The following is a 22361-nucleotide window of genomic DNA, read 5'->3' as shown; positions in this document are numbered from 1 at the left end:
CTTTTTTTTACTCCCAAGTTAATGGCTGCTTCTCTAAGCAATACAATACCTGTAATACAAAAAATAAGCTTAAGTCACAGGCAGGTTTGAGTACGGTGAATCTGAAGGAATTACTGAACTTATAATGACATTTACAACTAGGATGTCCTGCCTTAAGTTTGTTGCACATGTCATAATTGTCACGGACTGAATTATGCCCCAAAAACATGGGTATTAACTTGGTTAGGCCATGATTCCCAGTATTCTGTGGTTGTCCTCCATTTTGCGATTGTAATTTTATGTTCAAGAGGATTAGGGTGTGATTGTAACACCCTTACCAGGTCACATCTCTGATCCAATAGAAAGGTAGTTTCCCTGGGGTGTGGCCTGCACAACCTTTTATCTCTCAAGAGACGAAAAGAAATTAAGCAAAGAGTTGGGAACCTCACACCACCAAGAAGGCAGCTCTGGGAGCCGAGCGCATCCTTTGGACCTGAGGTTCCGGCACTGAGATGCTCCCAAACCAAGGGAAGATGGACGACAAGGACCTTCCTCCAGAGCTGACAGAGAAAGCCTTCCCCTGGAGGTGATTCTCTGAATTTGGACTTGTAACTTGTAAAATTTTTCAGACACACAGTACAAATGACCAATATTATAACCACCGAGAGCACTTAAAGAATATCAGAAATAATTCCATCTCCAAAATAGAGCTATCCCCAAATATAATAAGATGCACAAACCAAGAGAGCTATCCCCAAATATAATAAGATGCACAAACCACTGTCCCACAATGAGATCACTAGCTTTTAAAAAAATATATTGAAATAAGTAGTTTATGTTGACTCAAAGGCTTATTTTTTTGAAGCAAGCCAAATATAAATCATAAAATTCAAAATACAGTTAATTCTGCCTTACCTATAATGAATAGTGTTTGTTAAATGAACAGTGATTTAAATTTTGACATAATGAAGTAAGAGGGCAGACTAGGAAAATGTTCTGAGTTGGTAACATTTAATCAAAAAACCAAACCCAGTGCCGTCGAGTCAATTTCGACTCATAGTGACCCCGTAGGACAGAGTAGAACTGCCCCATAGAGTTTCCAAGGAGCGCCTGGCGGATTCAAACTGCCGACCCTTTGGCTAGCAGCCGTAGCACTTAACCACTACACCACCAGGGTTTCCTGATAACATTTAGCATTCTATAGTAACACTTTGATGGTACTGACGTGTCAAAAAATAAATTCGCAGAAACGTTTTGATTGTATAATGTGGGCATTTCATCCTGTTTGCAAACAGATGAAAACTAGGTAAGATAATTTAGGTTTAGTCTGACAAAGCTCCTGAGACAAGAGGCAATACTTACAGCAGAAGGCGGTCGACCCTCGGTCCATCCTGTCTCTGAAAGCTAAGTGGAGGGCTGTACACTTTCATTGTTCCAACTCCCTTGTTCTGTGTTGGGATTACTACTCCCCTTTTATAACTTCCGTCTAGTAACAGTGATTTATAAACTATTTATAGATATTAACTAAATCAGGTTCTACATTAAGACTACAAGGACTGACTCATGTTTCTTAGAATATATTGTTTTCATTACAGCTAGCCGAGGAAGCCAACATTAATAATGAGTAGGAACCCAAAAATGATATTAACAAATGATACACATGTGAAGAGATAACTAAACTATACTATCATCATGTTAATATAGTAAAGGTATTAGACTATTAAGATTTAACACTTAAATTCTCATCTGTTTCATCAACTCAACTTCACATTGATTAAAAATAAAAATTAAACTTACAAAAAGTAACATATAGCTTAAAAAATCTAAAGGTATTACAAGGTTTCTATCAAAACAGTAATCCTCTTCCCAGCTCTCACCACTTCTAATTCTGTTCCCCAGAAGCATCTCCTTTCGACACTCTGGTATTTAACTCACGTTTCTAAATATAATTTGTTTAGAACTTTGGATTTTTCAGATCTAGACGTTGTCCACTGACTTCCTACGACACATGAAGATTGACTTCCTATGCCTCATCCCAAAAAACCTTTTTTTCCCCATGCTCCCAATAAAGTCATAACACCACTATGGCTACATCAGTATCTACTTATCAAGTGACTCATGGTTGATCACATTTACTTTCCAGAACAATTTCTTTCTCACTTCCGTGTTGAAAATTACTTCTTTTTTTCCATTTGGTTCTTTTTCTTTTTTAATTTCGAGAGTGGTTTAATTAGAGAATCTGTTAATGTAATTCACCACATTAATAGATAACAGGAGAAAAATAATGATCTCAGTTGCAAATAAATCAACTGATAAAATTCAACATCCATTCATAATTTAAAAACAAACAAACAAAACACAACAGGTACAGAGATGAAGTATCTACCCAAAGCCTACAGTAAACATCCTAGTGCCACTATTATCCAAAATTAGACTGGAGGCTCTGAAAAATACACTAAGACCATAAAACAAACAATAGGAATAACGATCAAAAAGATGTAAAAATATAATTCACAAATGATATGACTACCGTAGTTCTTGTTAGGTGCTCTTGAGTCAGTTCCGACCCATAGTGACCCTGTGTACAGTAAAATGAAACACTGCCCAGTTCTGTGCCATCCTTATAATCATTGTTGTGCTTGAGCCCATTGCTGCAGCCACTTTGTCAATCCATCTTGTTGAGGGTCTTCCTGTTTTTCACTGACCCTTTACTTTACCAAGCATGATGTCCTTCTCCAGGGACTGGTTCCTCCTGGATAACATGTCCAAAGTAGTGAGATGAAGTCTTGCCATCCTTGCTTCTAAGTAGCATTCTGGCTATACTTCTTCCAAGACAGATTTGTTCATTCTCTGGTACTCCATGGTACATTCAATGTTCTTTGCTAACACCATAATTCAAATGCATCAATTCTTCTTCGGCCTTCATTATTCATCGTCCAGCTTTTGCACGCATATGAGGCGACTGAAAACGCCATGGCTTGGGTCAGGTGCACCTCAGTCCTCAAAGTGACATCTTTGCTTTTTAACACTTTAAAGTCCAAAGAGGTCTTTTGCAGTACTTTGCCCAATGCAATGCGTCTTTTGATTTTTTTTTTTTTAATTGTGCTTTGAGTGAAACAAGTCAGTCTCTCATACAAAACCTTATATGTTGTTATTGTTGTTAGGTGCTGTCGAGTCCGTTCCGGCTCATAGCGACCCTACGCACAACAGAACAAAACTCTGCCCGGTCCTGCACCACCCTTACAATTGTTGTTATGCTTGAGCTCATTGTTGCAGCCACTGTGTCAATCCACCTCATTGAGGGTCTTCCTCTTTTCCACTGACCCTGTACTCTGCCAAGCATGATGTCCTTCTCCAGGGACTGATCCCTCTTGACAACATGGCCAAAGTATGTAAGATGCAGTCTCACCATCCTTGTCTCTAAGGAGCATTCTGGCCGCACTTCTTCCAAGACAGATTTGTTTGTTCTTTTGGCAGTCCATGGTATATTCAATAGTCTTCGTCAACACCACAATTCAAAGGCGTCAATTCTTTTTCGGTCTTCCTTATTCACTGTCCAGCTTTCACATGCGTATAACGTGACTGAAAATACCATGGCTTGGGTCAGGAGCACCTTAGTCTTCAGGCTGACATCTTTGCTCTTCAACACTTTGAAGAGGTCCTTTGCAGCAGATTTGCCCAATGCAATGCGTCTTTTGATTTCTTGACTGCTGCTTCCGTGGCTGTTGATTGTGGATCCAAATAAAATGAAATCCTTGACAACTGCAATCTTTTCTCCATTTATCATGATGTTGCTCATTGGTCCAGTTGTGAAGATTTCTGTTTTCTTTATGTTGAGATGCAATCCATACTGAAGGCTGTGGTCTTTGATTTTCATTAGTAAGTGCTTCAAGTCCTCTTCACTTTCAGCAAGCAAGGTTGTGTCATCTGCATAACACAGGCTGTTAATGAGTCTTCCTCCAATCCTGATGCCCCATTCTTCTTCATATAGTCCAGCTTCTTGGATTATTTTTTGTTCAGCATACAGATTAAATAGGTATGGTGAAAGAATACAACCCTGACACACACCTTTCCTGACTTTAAACCAATCAGTATCCCCTTATTCCGTCCGAACAACTGCCTCTTGATCTATGCAAAGTTTCCTCATGAGCACAATTAAGTGTCCTGGAATTCCCATTCTTCACAGTGTTATCCATAGTTTGTTATGATCCACAGTCAAATGCCTTTGCATAGTCAATAAAACACAGGTAAACATCCTTCCGGTACTCTCTGCTTTCAACCAGGATCCGTCTGACATCAGCAATGATATCCCTGGTTCCACGTTCTCTTCTGAAACCAGCCTGAATTTCTGGCAGTTCCCTGTTGATATAGTGCTGTAGCCGTTCTTGAATGATCTTCAGCAAAATTTTGCTTGCGTGTGATATTAATGATATTGTTCTGTAATTTCCACATTTGATTGGATCACCTTTCTTGGGAATGGCCATAAATGTGGATCTCTTCCAGTCAGTTGGCCAGGAAGCTGTCTTCCATATTTCTTGGCATAAATGAGTGAGAACCTCCAGCGCTGCATCTGTTTGTTGAAACATCTCAATTGATATCCCATCAATTCCTGGAGCCTTGTTTTTCGCCAATGCCTTCAGAGCAGCTTGGACTTCTTCCTTCAGTACCATCAGTTCCTGATCATATGCCACCTCTTGAAACAGCTGAATATCAACTAATTCTTTTTGGTATAATGACTCTGTGTATTCCTTCCACCTTCTTTTGATGCTTCCTGCATCGTTTAATATTTTCCCCATGGAATCCTTCACTATTGCAACTCAAGGCTTGAAATTTTTCTTCAGTTCTTTCAGCTTGAGAAATGCCAAGTGTGTTTTTCTCTTTTGGTTTTCCATCTCCAGCTCTCTGCACATGTCATTATAATACTTTATTTTGCCTTCTTGAGAGGCCCTTTGAAATCTTCTGTTCAGTTCTTTTACTTCATCAATTCTTCCTTTTGCTTTAGCTGCTCAACGCTCAAGAGCAAGTTTCAGAGTCTCCTCTGACATCCATCTTGGTCTTTTCCTTCTTTCCTCTCTTTTCAATGACCTCTTGCTTTCTTCATGGATGATGTCCTTGATGTCATTCCACAATTCGTCTGGTCTTCGGTCACTAGTGTTCAATGCGTCAAATCTGTTCTTGAGATGGTCTCTAAATTCAGGTGGGATATACTCAAGGTCATATTTTGGCTCTTGTGGACTTGCTCTGATTTTCTTCAGTTTCAGCTTGAACTTGCATATGAGCAATTGATGGTCTGTTCCACAGTCGGCCCCTGGCCTTGTTCTGACTGATGATGTTGAGCTTTTCCACTGTGTCTTTCCACAATGTAGACAATTTGATTTCTGTGTGTTCCATCTGGCGAGGTCCATGCATACAGTTGCCGTTTATGTTGGTGAAAGAAGGTATGTGCAATGAAGAAGTCACTGGTCTTGCAAAATTCTATCATTCAATCTCCGGCATTGTTTCTATCACCAACGCCATATTTTCCAACTACTGATCCTTCTTTGTTTCCAACTTTTGCATTCCAATCGCCAATAATTATCAATGCATCTTGACTGCATGTTCGATCAATTTCAGACTGCAGCAGGTGATAAAAATCTTCTATTTCTTCATCTTCGGCCCTAGTGGTTGGTGTGTAAATTTGAATAACAGTCGTATTAACTGGTCTTCCTTGTAGGTGTATGGAATTATCCTATTATTGACAGCGTTGTACTTCAGGATAGATCTTGAAACTTTTTTTGATGATGATGCAACACCATTCCTCTTCGAGTTGTCATTCCCAGCATAGTAGACTATACGATTGTCTGATTCAAAATGGCCAATGCCAGTCCATTTCAGCTCACTAATGCCTAGGATATCGATGTTTATGTGTTCCATTTCATTTTTGACGATTTCCAATTTTCCTAGATTCATACTTCATACATTCCAGGTTCTGATTATTAATGGATGTTTGCAGCTGTTCCTTCTCATTTTGAGTCATGCCACATCAGCAAATGAAGGTCCTGAAAGCTTTACTCCACCCATGTCATTAAGGTCGACTCTACTTTGAGGAGGCAGCTCTTCCCCAGTCATCTTCTGAGTGCCTTCCAACCTGGGGGGCTCATCTTCCAGCACTGTATCAGACAATGTTCCGCTGCTATTCATAAGGTTTTCACTGGCTAATGCTTTTCAGAAGTAGACTGCTGGGTCCTTCTTCCTAGTCTGGAAGCTCAGCTGAAACCTATCCTCCATGGGTGACCCTGCTGGTATCTGAATACCGGTGGCATAGCTTCCAGCATCACAGCAACACCCAAGCCCCCACAGTTCGACAAACTGATAGACACGTGGGGGAAAACCTTATATACACTTTGCTATATACTTCTAGTTGCTCTCCCCCTAATGAGACAGCACGTTCCTTCTCTGCACCCTGTGTTTCCGTGTCCATTCAGCCAGCTTCTGTCCTCCTCGGCCTTCACAGCTCTCCTCCAGAGAGGAGCTGCCCACATAGGCTCATGTGTCTACTGGATCCAAGAAGCCTACTCCTCACCAGTATCATTTTCTGTCTCATAGTTCAGTCCAATCCCTGTCTGAAGAGATGGCTTCGGGAGTGGTTCCTGTCTTGGGCTAACAGAAGGTCTGGGGATTGTGACCTCTGGAGTCCCTCTAGTCTCAGACCATTAAGTCTGGTCTTTTTACTAGAATTTGGGGTCTGCATCCCACTGCTCTCCTGCTCCTTCAGGGATTCTCTGTTGTGCTCCTTTGTCATGGCAGTCATCGGTTGTGGCCAGGCACCATCTAGTTCTTCTGGTCTCGGGTACCATCGTCTTTGATTTATGTGGCCCATTCTGACTCCTGGGCTCATACTTACCTTGTGGTCTTTGGTGTTCTTCATTCTCCTTTGCTCCACGTAGGTTGAGACCAAGTGTTGCATCTTAGATGGCCACTTGCTAGCATATAAGACCCCACATGCCACTCTCCAAAACGGGATGCAGAATGATTCTTTTTCTATAGTGGGTGATTCCTATTTCAGCCCAAGCTTGCCATTGCAACTGTAAACCTTCTCGAAATGGTCAAACACATCAGGAGGTCTACTGGTTCTGCTTCTAGTGTTTTCTAGCCCTGTATCTCTTCGCTCCAATCTGATGGGTTGCTCCCTAAACTTTGCTTTCACCTGGGTCAGACTGGGAATCCCCTTCTCTCTTTCCTGAGTTGGATCCTTTGTGTCCTGGATCCTCACAAGGTTTCATCACTCTTGGTTTACTCTCTCATTTTAATAGAATACATTTTCCAGTAGTCTCCTAGGAAGGAGTGCAGAAGAGGTTTTAGATGAGAAGATTAGTTTGGAAATCACCTCTCTCAGGATTTTGAAGGCTATTATCATCTTCTAGCACTCAGGACTGCTGTTGAGAAATTCAGTGTCAGTCTAATAACTGATCTTTTGTATGTGACCCATTTCCTCCTTCACCCCCTACGCTTTTAGAATCTTTTTAGAATTATAATGTTCTGAAATTCCACAGTGATATGCCTTGGTGATGGGTCTTTTTTTGTTCTTCCCATTTATTGGGCTGGGCACTTGGTGAGCCTTTTCAATCTAGACCAGGGACTGGCAAACTACAGCCTGTGGGCGAAGCCCGGCCACATCCATTCATTTAAATATTGTTTACGGAAAGCTACAGGGAGAGCCGGGCAATTGCTAAAGAGACTTAAGGTCCACAAAGCCTAAAATATTTACTACACAGCCCTTTACAGAAAGAGCATGCAGACCTCTGATCTAGAGGATCAAGTCACTGAGTTCTAGGAAATTTTCTTATGTTACCTATTCGAAGATTGTTTCCTCATACTTTTTTTTTTTTAATCTCCCCCTCTCCCCAACTCTGATCTCCATTACTTGGATGTTGGGCCTCCCAATTTGAATCTTATTTTATTTTCTTTCTCATATACCATCTCTAATTTCATGACTATTTTCAGGGCAGTTTTCTCAACCTTATTCCTCAAATTTTTTTTTTTTAATGAATCCTGCTCTTAAAAAATTTCTAAGTACACTTTCTTATTCTCTGATTCTTTATAAGTAACTACCAATTTTTGCTTCATGAATATAATATAGTTTCTTAGCTCACTGAAGCTTTCAGCAAGCTATTCTTGGTATTTCCTCCAATTTTAATTTTTTGTTTTGGTCTGTTCTGATGGTTTGATGATTCTTGGCTGTCCAGTCATATTCATAAGTGGCACTAAAGTTGATGAAGCCTTTAAGTAAACGGGCTTCACTGTAGGTTGCTCTGGCAGGGACACTGAGGGTCAACATCTCCAAGTCTTTTCTGTTGGCCAAGGCAATTTCCCAAAGAGGGATCCCTCAATTTCTTGCCTGGGGCCTAGAGAGCTTGCTGCCAGTGTCTAGGAGCTGAGCAAAATGAAAAGATATCAGTTTGGCCAGCTTTCACTTAATCCCTCTTTTCAGTATGGCACCTACCCCACATCCTCAGCTGTGGCTGATAACCCTCAGTCTAGGCCAGGGATTGAGAAACTTTTCTGTAAAAGGTCAGATAGCATCTCTGTTACATTTTTTTTTCTTCTTTCTTTTTCTACATTTCGAACAACGCTTTAAAAATGTAAATGTTGTTCTTAGCTCTCAGTTGTATAAAACAGGCTGCAAGGCCAGATTTGGCCATGAAATGTACTTTGCTGACCTGCGGCCTAGACTGTTATGCTGCCTGATTCGGTAGATACTAGCCACATGTAGCTAGTAAGCACCTGAAATGTGGCTAGTTTGATTGAGATGTACTCTAAAGTATAAAAATACATACCAGATTTTGAAGACCCAGAAGGGAAAAAGGCATGTAAAATACTCACTAAAAATTTTTTTTTAATCAATTACTTGTTGAAATGATAATAGTTTAGACAGAATTAAATATGTTACCAAATTTAACTTCACCTGTTTTTTTCTTTTATATTTTTTAAAATGTGGTTACTGGGAAATCTAAAATCCCATGTGGTTTGTACTCTATTAGATAGCACTGGTTTAGAGCCGTGCTGGTTCAGCCCCTCTAAAGAATAAACTAGTCTTCTGTTTGGTGTGGTGGAGGAAGTCTGGGTATCTAAACACTCCTTGGGAGCCCTGGTGGTGCAGTGGTTAAGAACTCGGCTGCTAACCGAAAGGTCAGTGGTTTAAACCCACCAGCCGCTCCATAGGAGAAAGTTGTAGCCATCTGTTTCCATGCCTTGGAAATCCTATGGTCAATTCTACCCTGTACTACAGGGTTGCTATGAGTCGGAACTGACCCGACAGCAACAGGTTGCATTTTTTTTTGGGGGGGGGGGGGGGGAGGGGCGTGGTGTGTAAATATTTTGTATACAGACTTTCAGCCAATCCTCTCGCTTTCAACATTTTAAAATGGCTTGCTATTGAAAGGGCACAATAGCAGTCCAAACCATTTTCTTCCCTGTCTTGGCTTAGTTTTAAGCTCTCTCTGGTCTACTAAGTTAGTTACCGCTCATCAACAAAATTTTGGAAACTAAGAAGTAGATAACCATTTCTTGTCTGTCATGTGCATTTGATGTCCCTAAAAGGCAAACAATGTTCTTCAGCATGTAACTGATCTTCCTAAACAAAATCAGGCCCTAAATATGTTAAATTTTTATTGAAATATTTCATTTTCCTTTTTTGTGACTAGTCAGAAGCCAAGGGAAAATATAAAAAATTTACACTATTAATTCAAACAATCTATTAATGTATAGTTTTAAGCTAAAATTGTATCAAGAAAAGTTTGTTATAGATACCACACATACATACGCACATATACGCTTAAGGAGCATGTTATTCACACCATTCTCTTCTCACTCCATCCCTTATTAGCTCATCAAATACAAGCCATTTGCCACTTTTCAAAAACCAATTTGTGATATTCCCTAACAACAGCTTGCCTGAAAGTCGTAACACAAATGAAACAGTATTCATTATAATATGAACTCTATATTAAAACATTACTAAAATCTTCTGGGTTAATACAATGCAAAAAAATTTTTTCTATGACACTTCTCAGTAATGGAAGAGTCAGTTACATAGCTGGAGTTAACAGGACAAAGTCACACGGATTAAGAAATGAAAGTTGGCTCAAGGGTGTTTTATTCTGCCTCTAAAAATAAAGTAAAATAAAACTATTTCAATATAAATAATCACATCAAACAAGTTTTGGAAATATATTTCTATTTGGGAATCTACTTCTCACGCTGTGCCTCTCTCTGCCTCTGTGTTTTCTAATCTACAAAGCTAGATCGAGCCACAAGCCACTGCTGCGATAAAGTGAACAGGAGTACTAAGTGTCTATATAAAATTTAGTATACACTCTCGGGTTTTGTAGTATTTTTTTTGGTTTAATCACAGGCAAAAACAGACTGTCTGGGATAGAGGTCAAAGGCAAATGGCATATACTTTTCTTATAATTTGAAATTATAAGAAGTGACAAAAGATAAGATGCTGTTTTATTTATAGGTTCAATTCAGGAGAAGAGTTTTAAAAAGCAATTTCTCAGCGTGGCATATAAAGCCCTTTACAAGCAAGACATAACCCTACTTATTTAAAGGTACAGTACTCAAGTGCACAGTTTGTTTGAATTTCCTTGCCTTTACACGTCTACTCTTTCTTCATGGAATGTCTTTTTTTTTTTTTGGCTCCTTCAGAGACCGGAAGCTTCTACCTCATTTCCTCTTGAAGGTACAGCTCAAATGGCACCTTCTCCATAGAGCCTACCTGCCCATCTCCCGAACTACACAGACAGAAAAGCCTCGGCAGCATGGAAGGGTTCGTTTTATCTCATTTAATCTTCTCAACAACCTTATGAGGTAATGTTTTCATTATTTCCATGTTACAGCAGCACCAGGCCATTTTACCAGTCGAGTCATGGTTTAGAATGAACAAAAACTAGGTGGAAGTGAGAGAAATTACTACATTAAAGTCCAAAACTCATGTACTCCTTGCTTCTATGCACCAACACCTGCATATAAAGTTAATACAATAGCAGAAACTCTCTTGCTTTTTATTAGAAACTTTATTCAGGTCTCTATTCTCATGTCGTCTATAATTTCACTCTGGAGGTAAGACTCATATGTAAATAAATAATTAGAAGAAAATATAAAATGGTATACAATTAAGGTACAGGAGTTCAGTAAAAGAAAATTTTAATGGACCTGGAGAAGAGTCTACAGAAAATGACAACACAGGGTAAGAAAGGCATGTCAGAAGAGATAAACACCACATACAAAAGCACAGAGGATAAAAGGAAAGACAATTGTGAGAGATGAAAGAGGTACTGAGGGTGGGTTCTTCTTACACGCCAGCCAAAGAATTAAGCCAGACCTGAGGCGAGTTGGTCATTAGGATGCTGAGCAGGGAACTGATGTGACTGGAGTGTCTGGGCTCTTGTTCAGGTTGGTAGATTGAGCAGGCAAACCATCCTCTCCAACCCCAAATTCCAGAAAAAAATCATAAAAATGTGTAAAACCCATTGCAAAGTAGAACAGTGAAGAAGGTGGTCATAAGTAGACTAAATTTATCATTTCTAAAAGAAAAGGTGGGGAGGAGTCATATGTCTACCTTCACATGTCTATGATTTTCCCAATCTCTAGAATTAGGATATCTCTAGACTAGTATTCAACTACCTATCCCATATCTCTACTTGGATGTCCTAAATATCTCAACCTACCATCTTTAAAACTCATTTTCAACATCCCCTAACAAAACCTGTTCTACCTCAGTTTTTCCCATCTCAGTTAACATACCCCAGCCTTCCTACTAGTTTAAAGACAGCAGCTAGACAGATTCTTCTGAAATGTTAGGTCATGTCACTCCTATGCTCATGTCCAATGGCTTCCCATTTCTCTTGGAATAAAAGTGAAATTCTTTGCAACAGCCTGCAGGGTCCTACATGATCTGAACCTTTCTGCTACTAGTTGAGCACTTAACCATTTGCACCACCCAGGGACTCCACTTTTTTGCTTTACTATGTATTGTCATGTTTACTGTCTGATTCTTCCCCACTGAAATGTAAGCACCATCAGAGTAAGGCTTTTTGCCTCTCCCCCCCCCCGCCCCTCCTTGTCCTACGCACTTAGAACGAATAGCGCTTGGAACATAGTAATAGCTAAAATAAATAAGTGTGTGACCTGAACAATGGCAGCATCCAAAGTCCAGAATGGGGAGTGCAACCATAATCAAGCTGATTAATAAACACACTCATTGTCTGAAAGAACCTCTGTACCAGTCATCCATCTCCTCCCCAACCCTACCTGAGTAGATGGAAAGGCGTTTACCACAGAAGACTGCCTCAGAAGAACTAGGGCTTCTGGGCGAAACTATAGGTAGCTCAGCATTTGTGGGTCCTGAGGCCTGCTGGTCCCCCCCAACCTTGTACTCTACGGGAATGCTGGTCAGTCAACTTGTGTGACCACTGGCACAGCCCGAGAAACAGCCCTTTCAGTCAGGGAAGGGTCCTGAGCAGTAGGGAATGAACCTCCACAGTGAAAGAGGAACCTAAGCCAAGGACTGGTATCACTCAACCTAATTCTTTTTTAGAAATAAATGGATGACTAGAGATTGCCAGATGTTTACGTAAAACCAACAAGACAAACAAAACTGCTAAAACTCTATAGGAGGGAGGTAATCCAAGCAAAGAACGAGAAAGAAGGGAGACTTAAAATGCAGCCATAAATTCAGAAACAGGCTTTTATGAAAGAAGAATTACAGAACAAAAAGCTTTCAGAGATTAAAACTAAATTTTCAACAGAAGATCTATGGTGCTGCCTAACTAGGTAGCCGTGTGCTACATGTGGCTACTGAGCACTTGATATGAGGCTAGTCTGAACAGAAGTGGCCCGTAACTGTAAAATACACACCAAATTTTGAAGACTTAGTATGAAAAACAGAATGTAAAGCAGCCTATTAATAATTTTCTATTGACTTCATGTTAAAGTGGTAATATTTTAGATATACTGGGCTAAATAAAATATATTACTAAAATTAATTTTGCCTCTTTAATATGGCCACTAGAAAAATTTTAATTACGTTATATTTCTACTGAATAGTGCTGGTCTAGTATACAAAAAAAAAAAAAGAAAATTGCCAAGAAGAGAGAACAAGAAAAGAGAGGCAGAAAATCAAAGAAAAGAGAAAGGTCATAAGGAAATCACCCAGAAGGTGTAGCATTTGACCATTAGGAGCTCCCAAAAAATAGCACAGAGACAGGTCAAAAAAATTAATTAAAAAAAAAAAAATTTTTTTTTTTTTTTTTTTTTGTTTTTTAAAAAGAGTTTTGAGTGAGTCTTCAAACAAACAATCCACTGAGTATTGAGCTAGATAAATGGGGGGGTGGGGGGGAACCATATCCAGCCATTGTCTTTGTAACTATTCAAGACTACTATGGATAAAGTTTAAAAGAATTCTAGAGAAGAGAGAAAAAAGACCACCTGCAAACATAAAGGCAGAGATTTGTGTAGTAGTGGTTAAGTGCTACCGCTGCTAAAAGCAGTTCGAATTCGCCAGGCACTCCTTGGAAACTCTATGGGGCAGTTCTACTCTGTTCTACAGGGTTGCTATGAGTCCGAATGGACTCGACGGCACTGGATTTGGTTTTTGGTATAGAAAAGACTGCCAAGTGTATAAACTTTGAAAATAAAACCACACGGTGGAATGGATGAAGAGGGATAGGGAGGTGCAAAACTAACTCCTCTAACAAATGGGCAGTGAAGAGATACAGTTGGAAGTTAATATAACGAGATACAAGTTTAAGTTATAAAAAGAAACCAACAGCAGAAATACAAATAATAACTATCAAGAACTGGCATGGGAAGGGAAGAAGTCTTCATTTTTCATGGTGGAGAGTCAAGAGTTATAATCTGTAGCCCTGGCGGCACAGTGGTTAAGAGCTCAGCTGCTAACAGAAAGGTCAGGGGTTTGAAACCACCACCCACTCTGCACAAGAAAAGACCTGTTGATCTTGTTCCCATAAAGATTAGAGCCTTGGAAGCCCAATGAAGCAGTTCTACTCTATCCTGTAGGGTTGCTGAGTCAGAATTGAGTCGACGGCACGCAACAACATAATATGGTTATAACTACGAAACAGAAACGTTATTTAGTGTTATGGAGGGAGCCACCAAAAGTACTAAAAGCAGAAATGGTTAAAAGTAATTAATTCTGAGAATAAGAATGAGGAGAAAAGTACAATTGTATAAGAGATCCCACCCCCTCCTCCCATTTTATGCCCTTCTGTGCAGTTTGAGATTTTCTTTGCCATATGCAAAAGAGTTAAAAAAATTAATCTGGCAGTAATAAAGTAGGAAGAACTGAAAATGAACTATGCTAAACAGAAAAATCAACTAGGAAACTACAGCAATGATACATGCAGAATAGGGGAAATACTGAAGAAAACTATTAGTAATGGGAATGTCAGAAGAGTAAAGCCACTAGGCTTTTAGAGAAAGGAATAACAAGATGTGCTTGAATAGATATCTTGAATGAAGATAATTTCTAAGTTGAAATTTTGGGAGAAATACTAAAGAGAAGATGGAACGGACATGACGAATGAGATCAAAACAGTTTAAATTGAGTACATTTGAACGGATGAGTTCTACAAAAGGAATTCGCAGTGAGGATCCGTTATTGGAATTTAGGGGGTCCGTGGCCCTCTCAGAGCCCTGGTGGTACTGTGGTTACGAGCTCAGCTGCTAACAAAAAGGTCAGCTGTTCAAATTCATCAGCAGCTCCTTGAAAATCCCATAGGGGGTAGTTCTATTCTGTCCTACAGGGTCGCTATGAGTTAGAATCAACTTGAAGTCACTAGGTTTGGTTTTTAGTTTTTGTTTTTGTTTTTTTTTTTGGTGACCCTCTAAAATGATATGCCAATTTTTGTATGTAAGCGCACATATGCAGTTGAAGGGTGGGAAGGTTAGGGGTGGGCAATAGTCCACTGCTTTCTTGAAATTCTCAGAAGTGTCTAAGATACTACTCTATTTAGCTGAAAATATGGGTCTGGATCAAAAGTGGAGGATTACAATAACAATAAAAAAGACAGCTAAGTGCAGAGTTTTGTATAAGAAAAAAAAAAAAGAGGTGGTACAGGAAAGAAGCATTAGCAACAAGCAGAAACTCTAGAGAATACCAAAATGAAGGCAGAGAAGTGGTAGATGAGGATTACATAAGAAAAGGAATTTAAACTTGGAGTCAGTCAATGGTGGAAGCAGCATATCCGATAGATTTATGGCGATAAAAAGCCTACGTCATGAGATTAAAAAGGAATGGAGTTGAGATTAATAATGAAAGAGAGAGAGAGAGAGAGAGAGAGAGAGAGAAATTGATCAATGTCTTATAGAAGGTTTATTAAAAAAAAGAAGTCTTGTGCAGGACTGTGGACAGAAACTATTTCTTAAAATTCATATAAATTTCTCAGAAATTTGGATTTCACTCTTCAAAATGACTGAGTTAAAGTCTTCAACTGAACGATGAAGTAGTATAAAACAACACCCCAACTTCCAACAAACTACAGTTCACTCCCGTTATTTGCAGTAGTTCTGTTCTGTTGCCTGGAATACTGAGCCAGCAAACACAGACCCAGCCTTGTTGGATAAGCTTGGAACATGCATGTTGGGCCACTTAAGTTTTCCACTGCTCTGTACATGCGTGTGTCTGTGAATGGCTAGGATGCACCACAGTACTGACTTTCGGGCTACCAACAAATTTTAGCGAGTAGAAAAATTCGCAAATACTGACAGAATTCACGAATAATGATTATTCAAATATTCAAACCCTTTAGAAGGAACTACTTACATACAAACATGGAAACCTCAGGTTCAGACGAGCACTGCTAAGGCTAAGCACTTTGACAGCAGAAATAATCTACATGAGGCGTAATTTTCGTAACAATTACTGAAACTTCGCTGAATACCCATTTCCAACCAAAACTGCGGAGCTGCTAGTTTCTGATGGCCGTCTGTGCAGGGGGTCGCCCATCTGTGCCCTCCATCACAATGCAGTGGTAACCGGACATGGTTTCTGTGTCTGTCCTTTATTTTCCTGGCCTCTGGCAACTACCTCAGGGGTTACTTGTTTGTCCACTCTTAGCAGCGATTACCTATTATGTTTTGGGTTCTCTCCTGGTTCTTCCTATTATCTACAAATGTGTTTTACACTCAATAATACTATTAAAAAAAAAAACTACCTTTTATTAATTACTCTTCTGTTTTACGGAGTGTGTGTGTAAGTTGTGTACAGTATAATTACAATTTCTAACTCTTGGAATTATCCTTGTATGTTTAAATTTAAATATGAAACCAAAACAATTATATCCCTTAAACTTATCATATTTCTATCCACAGAAAATTTTATTTGTATCTGTTAGGACATGACTCAAAAAAGTTGGATGGATTATCATCATACTTGGTGGATATTTCCAGTGATCTGACTGAATATATAGGCTCTGTGCGAAAAACAAAATTCATTTTGGGAGAAGATCCCAGGAGACCCTTTCTCAAGAGCTAAGTAGCTATTCCTCAGAGCAGATGAGACTAAACAATAACAAGAGGCCCCTCTGACTGCCTGCTGTCAGGGGAACTTGACACATATATTAAGACAATATAGACGCAGAAAATGAAAACAGAGCACGTTTTCAAACGTGAGATCCAAATCAAAGCTCACGTGAAGAAATGATTAGAATTACTGGCTTGCTGTCGAGCAAATGCTTCTCAACTGGAGAAGTTCACCCATACAAGAGGTCCATCTAACAATGGTTATCAACAGAACAAAACAGGGATTAAAAGCATCAGTCATCTCTAAAAAGTTATCATTTTGTTTAAAAAATGGGATATCTAGTTTGGCTTGCTCCATTTTAGTTACTGAATGTACTTGAATTTTGTAAAACTTTTGTTACAAAGTCTCCGCTAATTCAGAAAAATAATGATGACAACCAAAAACAAAAAACAAACCGCTGCTGTCAAGTCAGTTCTGACTCATGGAGACCCCAATGTGTGTCAGATTAGAACTGTGCTCCATTAGGGTTTTCAATGGCTGATTCTTCAAAAGTAGATTGCCAAACTTTTCTTTGGAGGCATCTCTGGGTAGACTCAAACCTCCAATCTTCTGGTTAGCAGTTGAGCACGCTAACCCCCAAATGAGGCTATATTATAATTTCGAGTGAAGTTCTAAACTACACTGAAATGACAATGTTAACAATTTTATTCAATCAGCAGTTCAGATATAAACAGAATGATCTTATATTACACTATTAAACCTGATGGTAATATCTCAAGATCAATATCTTACAGAACCAGCCAAGACTATTTCAACTTCCTAGTTAAATTAATCACGTAAAGTCATACTGGTTGCAGATTAATCTGTAACTACTAGCCAAAAGGTTGGTAGTCGGAACCCATCCAGAAGCTCCTCAGCAGACAGGCTTGGCAATCTGCTTCCCAAAGATGGCAGCCTTGAAAATCCTGTGGAGTGCACTTCTACTCTGCATGCGTGGAGTTGTCACGAGCCAGAACAGACTTGATGACAACCAACACCATCAGTATAAAAATAAAACTCCTTGAAGTCTAAAGATATTTTGTATGCCATTAAGTCCATTGAAAATAGTTTAAATTTACCATGAGTGTGATTTTTACAAAAGAACAGACAAGAAACTTTAACATTTTGTGTCTAGCATAACAAGTATCTCCTCACTTATTAATGGTTATTCCAAATATTTAGTAATATAAGAATAAAAGTTCTGCCTTTCAAATGGCTGACAAGACACAATCTACTTTTAACATTAGTATGTTCATAGTTTAGTCCTGTAGAGTAAAAAGAAAAGGTGCAAACAATAATGTAAGCTTACCTTCTTTGAATCTCCAATTCCTCTTGTGAAGGACCATTCTGTACTTGGGCGGGTAGTTGTGAGTTCTGTCTAGGCAATGTTGGCCCTATAAAGGGAGGAAAACATTCAGATGAATATTAGCTTTACGTTTAGTTGGACAATGGAGGTAAAACCATGAGAATAACATAAAACCACCACATATTTACAAATGTGTCTTCTTTTTGTCTAGCAAAGTAAAATATAAGCTTTACATAACACACAGCAAATGAAAGGCTGCAACATAATACTGTCATCATCTCCAGAAGGCTTACTTGAAACAAATGGAAAAACATCAACAATAAAGGAAAATAAACATTTATATATGAAGAGCTTGAGTAAAACAAGTGTTCAATGAGCATCTGAATAGGCACCTAAGCTGGACATTTTCTAAGACAATGAGACATTCTTTTTGGTGTAATTATTCATGAAGTGAAGAGGGAAAACTTAAATGAAAAATCAGAATTCAAAAACTCACCTAAATAGAACACTGGAAATGAAAAACAGGAGAGAGAAAGCATGAGAACCTTATTACTAGACTGAAGCACGCTAATGTATTTAACAAACTTGCCCAATTTAAGCTGCAATTTTTGTTTAAGGCCTGGCATTTCCAGGACTGGTGAAAACAAACATATGCTAAACTTCTATATAATACTTAACCTACCCAGCTACATTTTTAATGCAACAGGGGTAATCTTAATAACTTTTCATTTGGGGTAACGAGAACACCTACACCCACAACATGGTTCTGTCCCGAGAAACTAAAGCCCAGCCATTGCCATGTACTCATACGATGCCAACCAAGTGACAGCATCTTAGAATGCCACTAAACTATGGGATACCTTAATGTCACTGGTTTTAAGAATTGTGTCATAAAATGAGATAAATACTGGACGTAACAAATAATTCCTAGAGTTTAAATAAAACAACCCTGAAATCTACTCCAACAAACAAGAGAGAAATAGTAATCTTCCACTCTTGGAAAAGAAAGTGAGTCATGATACACTGTACACAGTTTTGAATTCTAATGTGCCAGTAAATGCCCTTAGCAGATATTTGGAAAGCTTTCTGTAGACCACTAGTATAAAAAATAGTGAATAAATAGATGCAGTAAGTAAATAAATAAATGCTGTACACTAAAACAAATCCTTGTAATTCTATCGAAGACAACAGCACCGAGTATTTATTTTATACTAGTGGGAGTGACTTCACAACTAGAAGGATGAGATTCATTAGGAAGTAATGCAGTACTGGTAGATCCCAAGTGTAGGACATCAGAAATAATTTGATCTGAACTTACCTAATAAATTTTTTCCTCACCTCTTTATAAATGTTTTTAATCATTTAATTTGTCCTCCAAAGACAAATTAGATGACAACTGCAGTAATATGCTTAATTAGATTTCCTAAAAGAGTCTGCTGTTTTGAGTAACCAAATAAAAGAAATATAAAAATATATTAATCCCATTTAATAAATAATAAAAAACACAAAAACTTTAAAAAATTAAATACATACACAGTTAAATGTTTGCATAAATGAAAATATATAGCTGTTGTCAAGTAAACAGACTGGAATTCTTTCCTTGGGAAATTAACATAATGATGTAAAAACAGACTGTCATTTGAAGCCATACGCTAATGCCTAATACTTCACAGGGGAAAGTCTGCCTATTCTAGCAGGAAGGGGTGGACAGAGTAAATTTGAGAAAATGTAGTATATTTAAAAGAAGTACCTTATACAGTCAAAGTTACACTTATCAAAAAAATTAAATGCAAACATTTAGAATGAAAAACTCATGAGACCATTTTGGCCTAACTACTTTTGAAAATAACTTATTTTTGAGTATTTAAGTGAAAACCTCATGTTTAAATACTTAAACAGCTGAATGCCAGTGAGTTAGACCTGTTATTTGGCATCTCTCTCAAAGAAAAATACAATCTTACTATTCCATCAATCAAGAATGTAATCATACTATCTAGAAAAGGCATTATCTCAATGATAATATTAATGGATTAATAAATTCACCAACTAAATCTAGCAATATAAGTTTTAATTCAAACATATAAATTCAATAAAAAGATGTCAAAAATTTCAACTCAACCCTACTGCTTTTATTCAACAGATTTTTAAAAAACCTAAAAAAAGTGTGAAATAACTCGTACAAACAAAAAACTAAATGAGAAGAAAAAGTATCATTTAGCAATTTACAGAAACTCCTTTAGATTTTTTTTTTTAAGCTAAAAGCTTATTCAGCCAACTTGTTTATCAAGGTTTAAAAACTGTGAGCAATATTTTATGGGTGATATCATTATAAAAATAATTCCTACAGTTTATTCATACAGCTGAGAAGGAAATTTCAAAGAAGGTCCTTATAAAGTGGGAGGAATTTTTCTCAAAGAAAAACTCTTCTAATTCCTTTCTACCTGGTTCTTTGTGATAATGGGTTATTTGTCCTTCCATAAACGTTTTTTAGACGGTGATGGTGGGGGGTTCCCCTTGGCATTTTCTCACATTTATATTTAATCTGGTTGCTTTGTTTTTTCTTTAATATTGTCAAATTACAATGATAAGCACATTGAAACCACGTGCATTTAAAAATAATATAAACACACTTTAAGCATTAAATAAAAGTTCCAAATAAATCATGAATTTCAGGTACACATTTTTTCCCTCCTATGGAACATTCTAATAGGTCAGAAAACTGGCAAAGAATACCAAAGACACCACATACAGCATGAAGCAGCAACTAATATTAGGCAAGGCTGTCAGCCGCCACTGCTTGCTAGAATATTACTTCACGTAAGTCATATACCTAAATGAGTATCTGTGTTCTCATAGAATACAAAAAAAGGTACTTTCCTAACCATTTCAGTGGGCAAATGACAATATTTCATGAGCACCATGTGATGATTAATAGCCCTTTTTTGGAATGGGGAAAAACAGAAGAGACAACCAAGGTTAAGAAATAAGTGGACCTGCTTTGTTCCTACTCTACTATCATCAAGGACAGTAGCTGTTTGGAGCTTAATTTTCTCCCTGTTCTATGACCCTAAAGACAATGGTCGATCTTAATTTGTCCTGGTTAGAAAAAACAGATATGTGCACTTTTTCCCTATAGCAAATCATCTGAATTACCTTACTGTTTCTAATAAAGCGTGGCAATGCGACTGACCTGGTATCCTATAAAGGGTGGTAGTAAGATCTCTACACCAAGTATGGCATTTCAGTCTTGCCTTTAATATTGAGTCTTGGCTAATGCACATTTTACTTATGCCACATTTTAATTTTCACAAATAAATCTAGTTTCACACTTAGCCACAGATTATTTAAAAACACATGACTAGACAACAAATAAGGGTATAATACACAATGCAATCAAGTTTAAACTTCGCAAAGTGGTAATTATATTATTGCTTATACATGGTTAAATCAATCAAGGTAATATTGGCAAATGAAGATTAAATCAATTAAGATAATATTTAACGACTTAAAATTTCACCTTTATTAAGGTCAAATCCATCTTTTCTCTGCAACTGGGTGAACTATTATTCTATATGTGAATATCAACATATTAAGGAGCAAATATATAATAACATCAAGGAAGTTTTCAAAATGAAATAAACACAAACACAAATAATCACTCACAGCTAGCTAAGGCCTGGAAGAACCCCCAGGAGGAGGCAGAAAGTCACTGATTAAAAACTTAATCTACAACGTTTAATTGCAGAACTGGGAGGCAAGGAGGACTTATAAAGAGCCAGGCATAGGCTCACTGCTGTAACTGTGTTACCTGGAACAATCCTAAAATATAACTTCAGATGACTGATTTCAAAAGACATTAAATTTGGGGGGGAAACTTACAACACAAGTTTCTTTGCCTAAACCAGTAAACCAAGTAGGTACATAAAATTTGAAAATAATTCTCTTCATAGGTAAAGAAACAGTATCAGTAATGCTGATACTAAAAACTGAGTCACACAGGACAAAGTGAATACACACAGCAATATTCTAAACTGTTGGTATAAAATTTTAGCAGAATATAATTTTATAACTCCCTAATAAAATAACCTGGCTGTACTGGGTAGTGGGTTAGTCAAGCAATACATGAGTCAAAAGAAAAAAGGGTCAAAGAATTAAAGTTGGTTTTTGGAACTTGGGTTTTCAAAACAAAGTTTTAAAACTAAATAGGGATAAAAATACAAGAATATAGACAAGGATTAATTATCTCTAATTTGGAGTGGCTAAGTGACAGATTTAGTTTGTCCACGCAAAAACCACACACATGTGCACACGTGTGTGTATGAAGGCGGGGGTGAAAAGCAAAGACTCTATAGGCCTAAATTCACTCCTGAGCCACAGGTACCTAACCTAGTGAATAAAGGAGGCCATCGATCAGAAATCACCCATTAAAACAATAGCTCACATCTGCCTCACAACATGCACACCTAAAATTAACTCAAGTTATACAGAAGCTTCCTCCAAACGGAGCACATT

The 22361-nt window shown here is 38.0% G+C and overlaps 1 protein-coding gene across 8 annotated transcripts in view; it reads right to left on the bottom strand.

The window, feature by feature from the left end:
* ENAH (ENAH actin regulator) overlaps window positions 1-22361 on the bottom strand; it is a 173403-nt gene that overhangs the window by 26951 nt on the left and 124091 nt on the right. For all 8 annotated transcript variants that reach the window (XM_064276829.1, XM_064276821.1, XM_064276823.1 and 5 more), the window contains one exon: window positions 17853-17937. In XM_064276829.1, coding sequence (XP_064132899.1) covers window positions 17853-17937 — 85 coding nt within the window. The remainder of the gene's footprint in view (window positions 1-17852; window positions 17938-22361) is intronic.

Source organism: Loxodonta africana, chromosome 25 (genome assembly GCF_030014295.1).
Source record: "Loxodonta africana isolate mLoxAfr1 chromosome 25, mLoxAfr1.hap2, whole genome shotgun sequence".
Lineage (NCBI taxonomy): Eukaryota > Metazoa > Chordata > Mammalia > Proboscidea > Elephantidae > Loxodonta > Loxodonta africana.
Note: the sequence above shows the minus strand (reverse complement) of the source record. Positions and strands in the feature narration are given on the sequence as shown.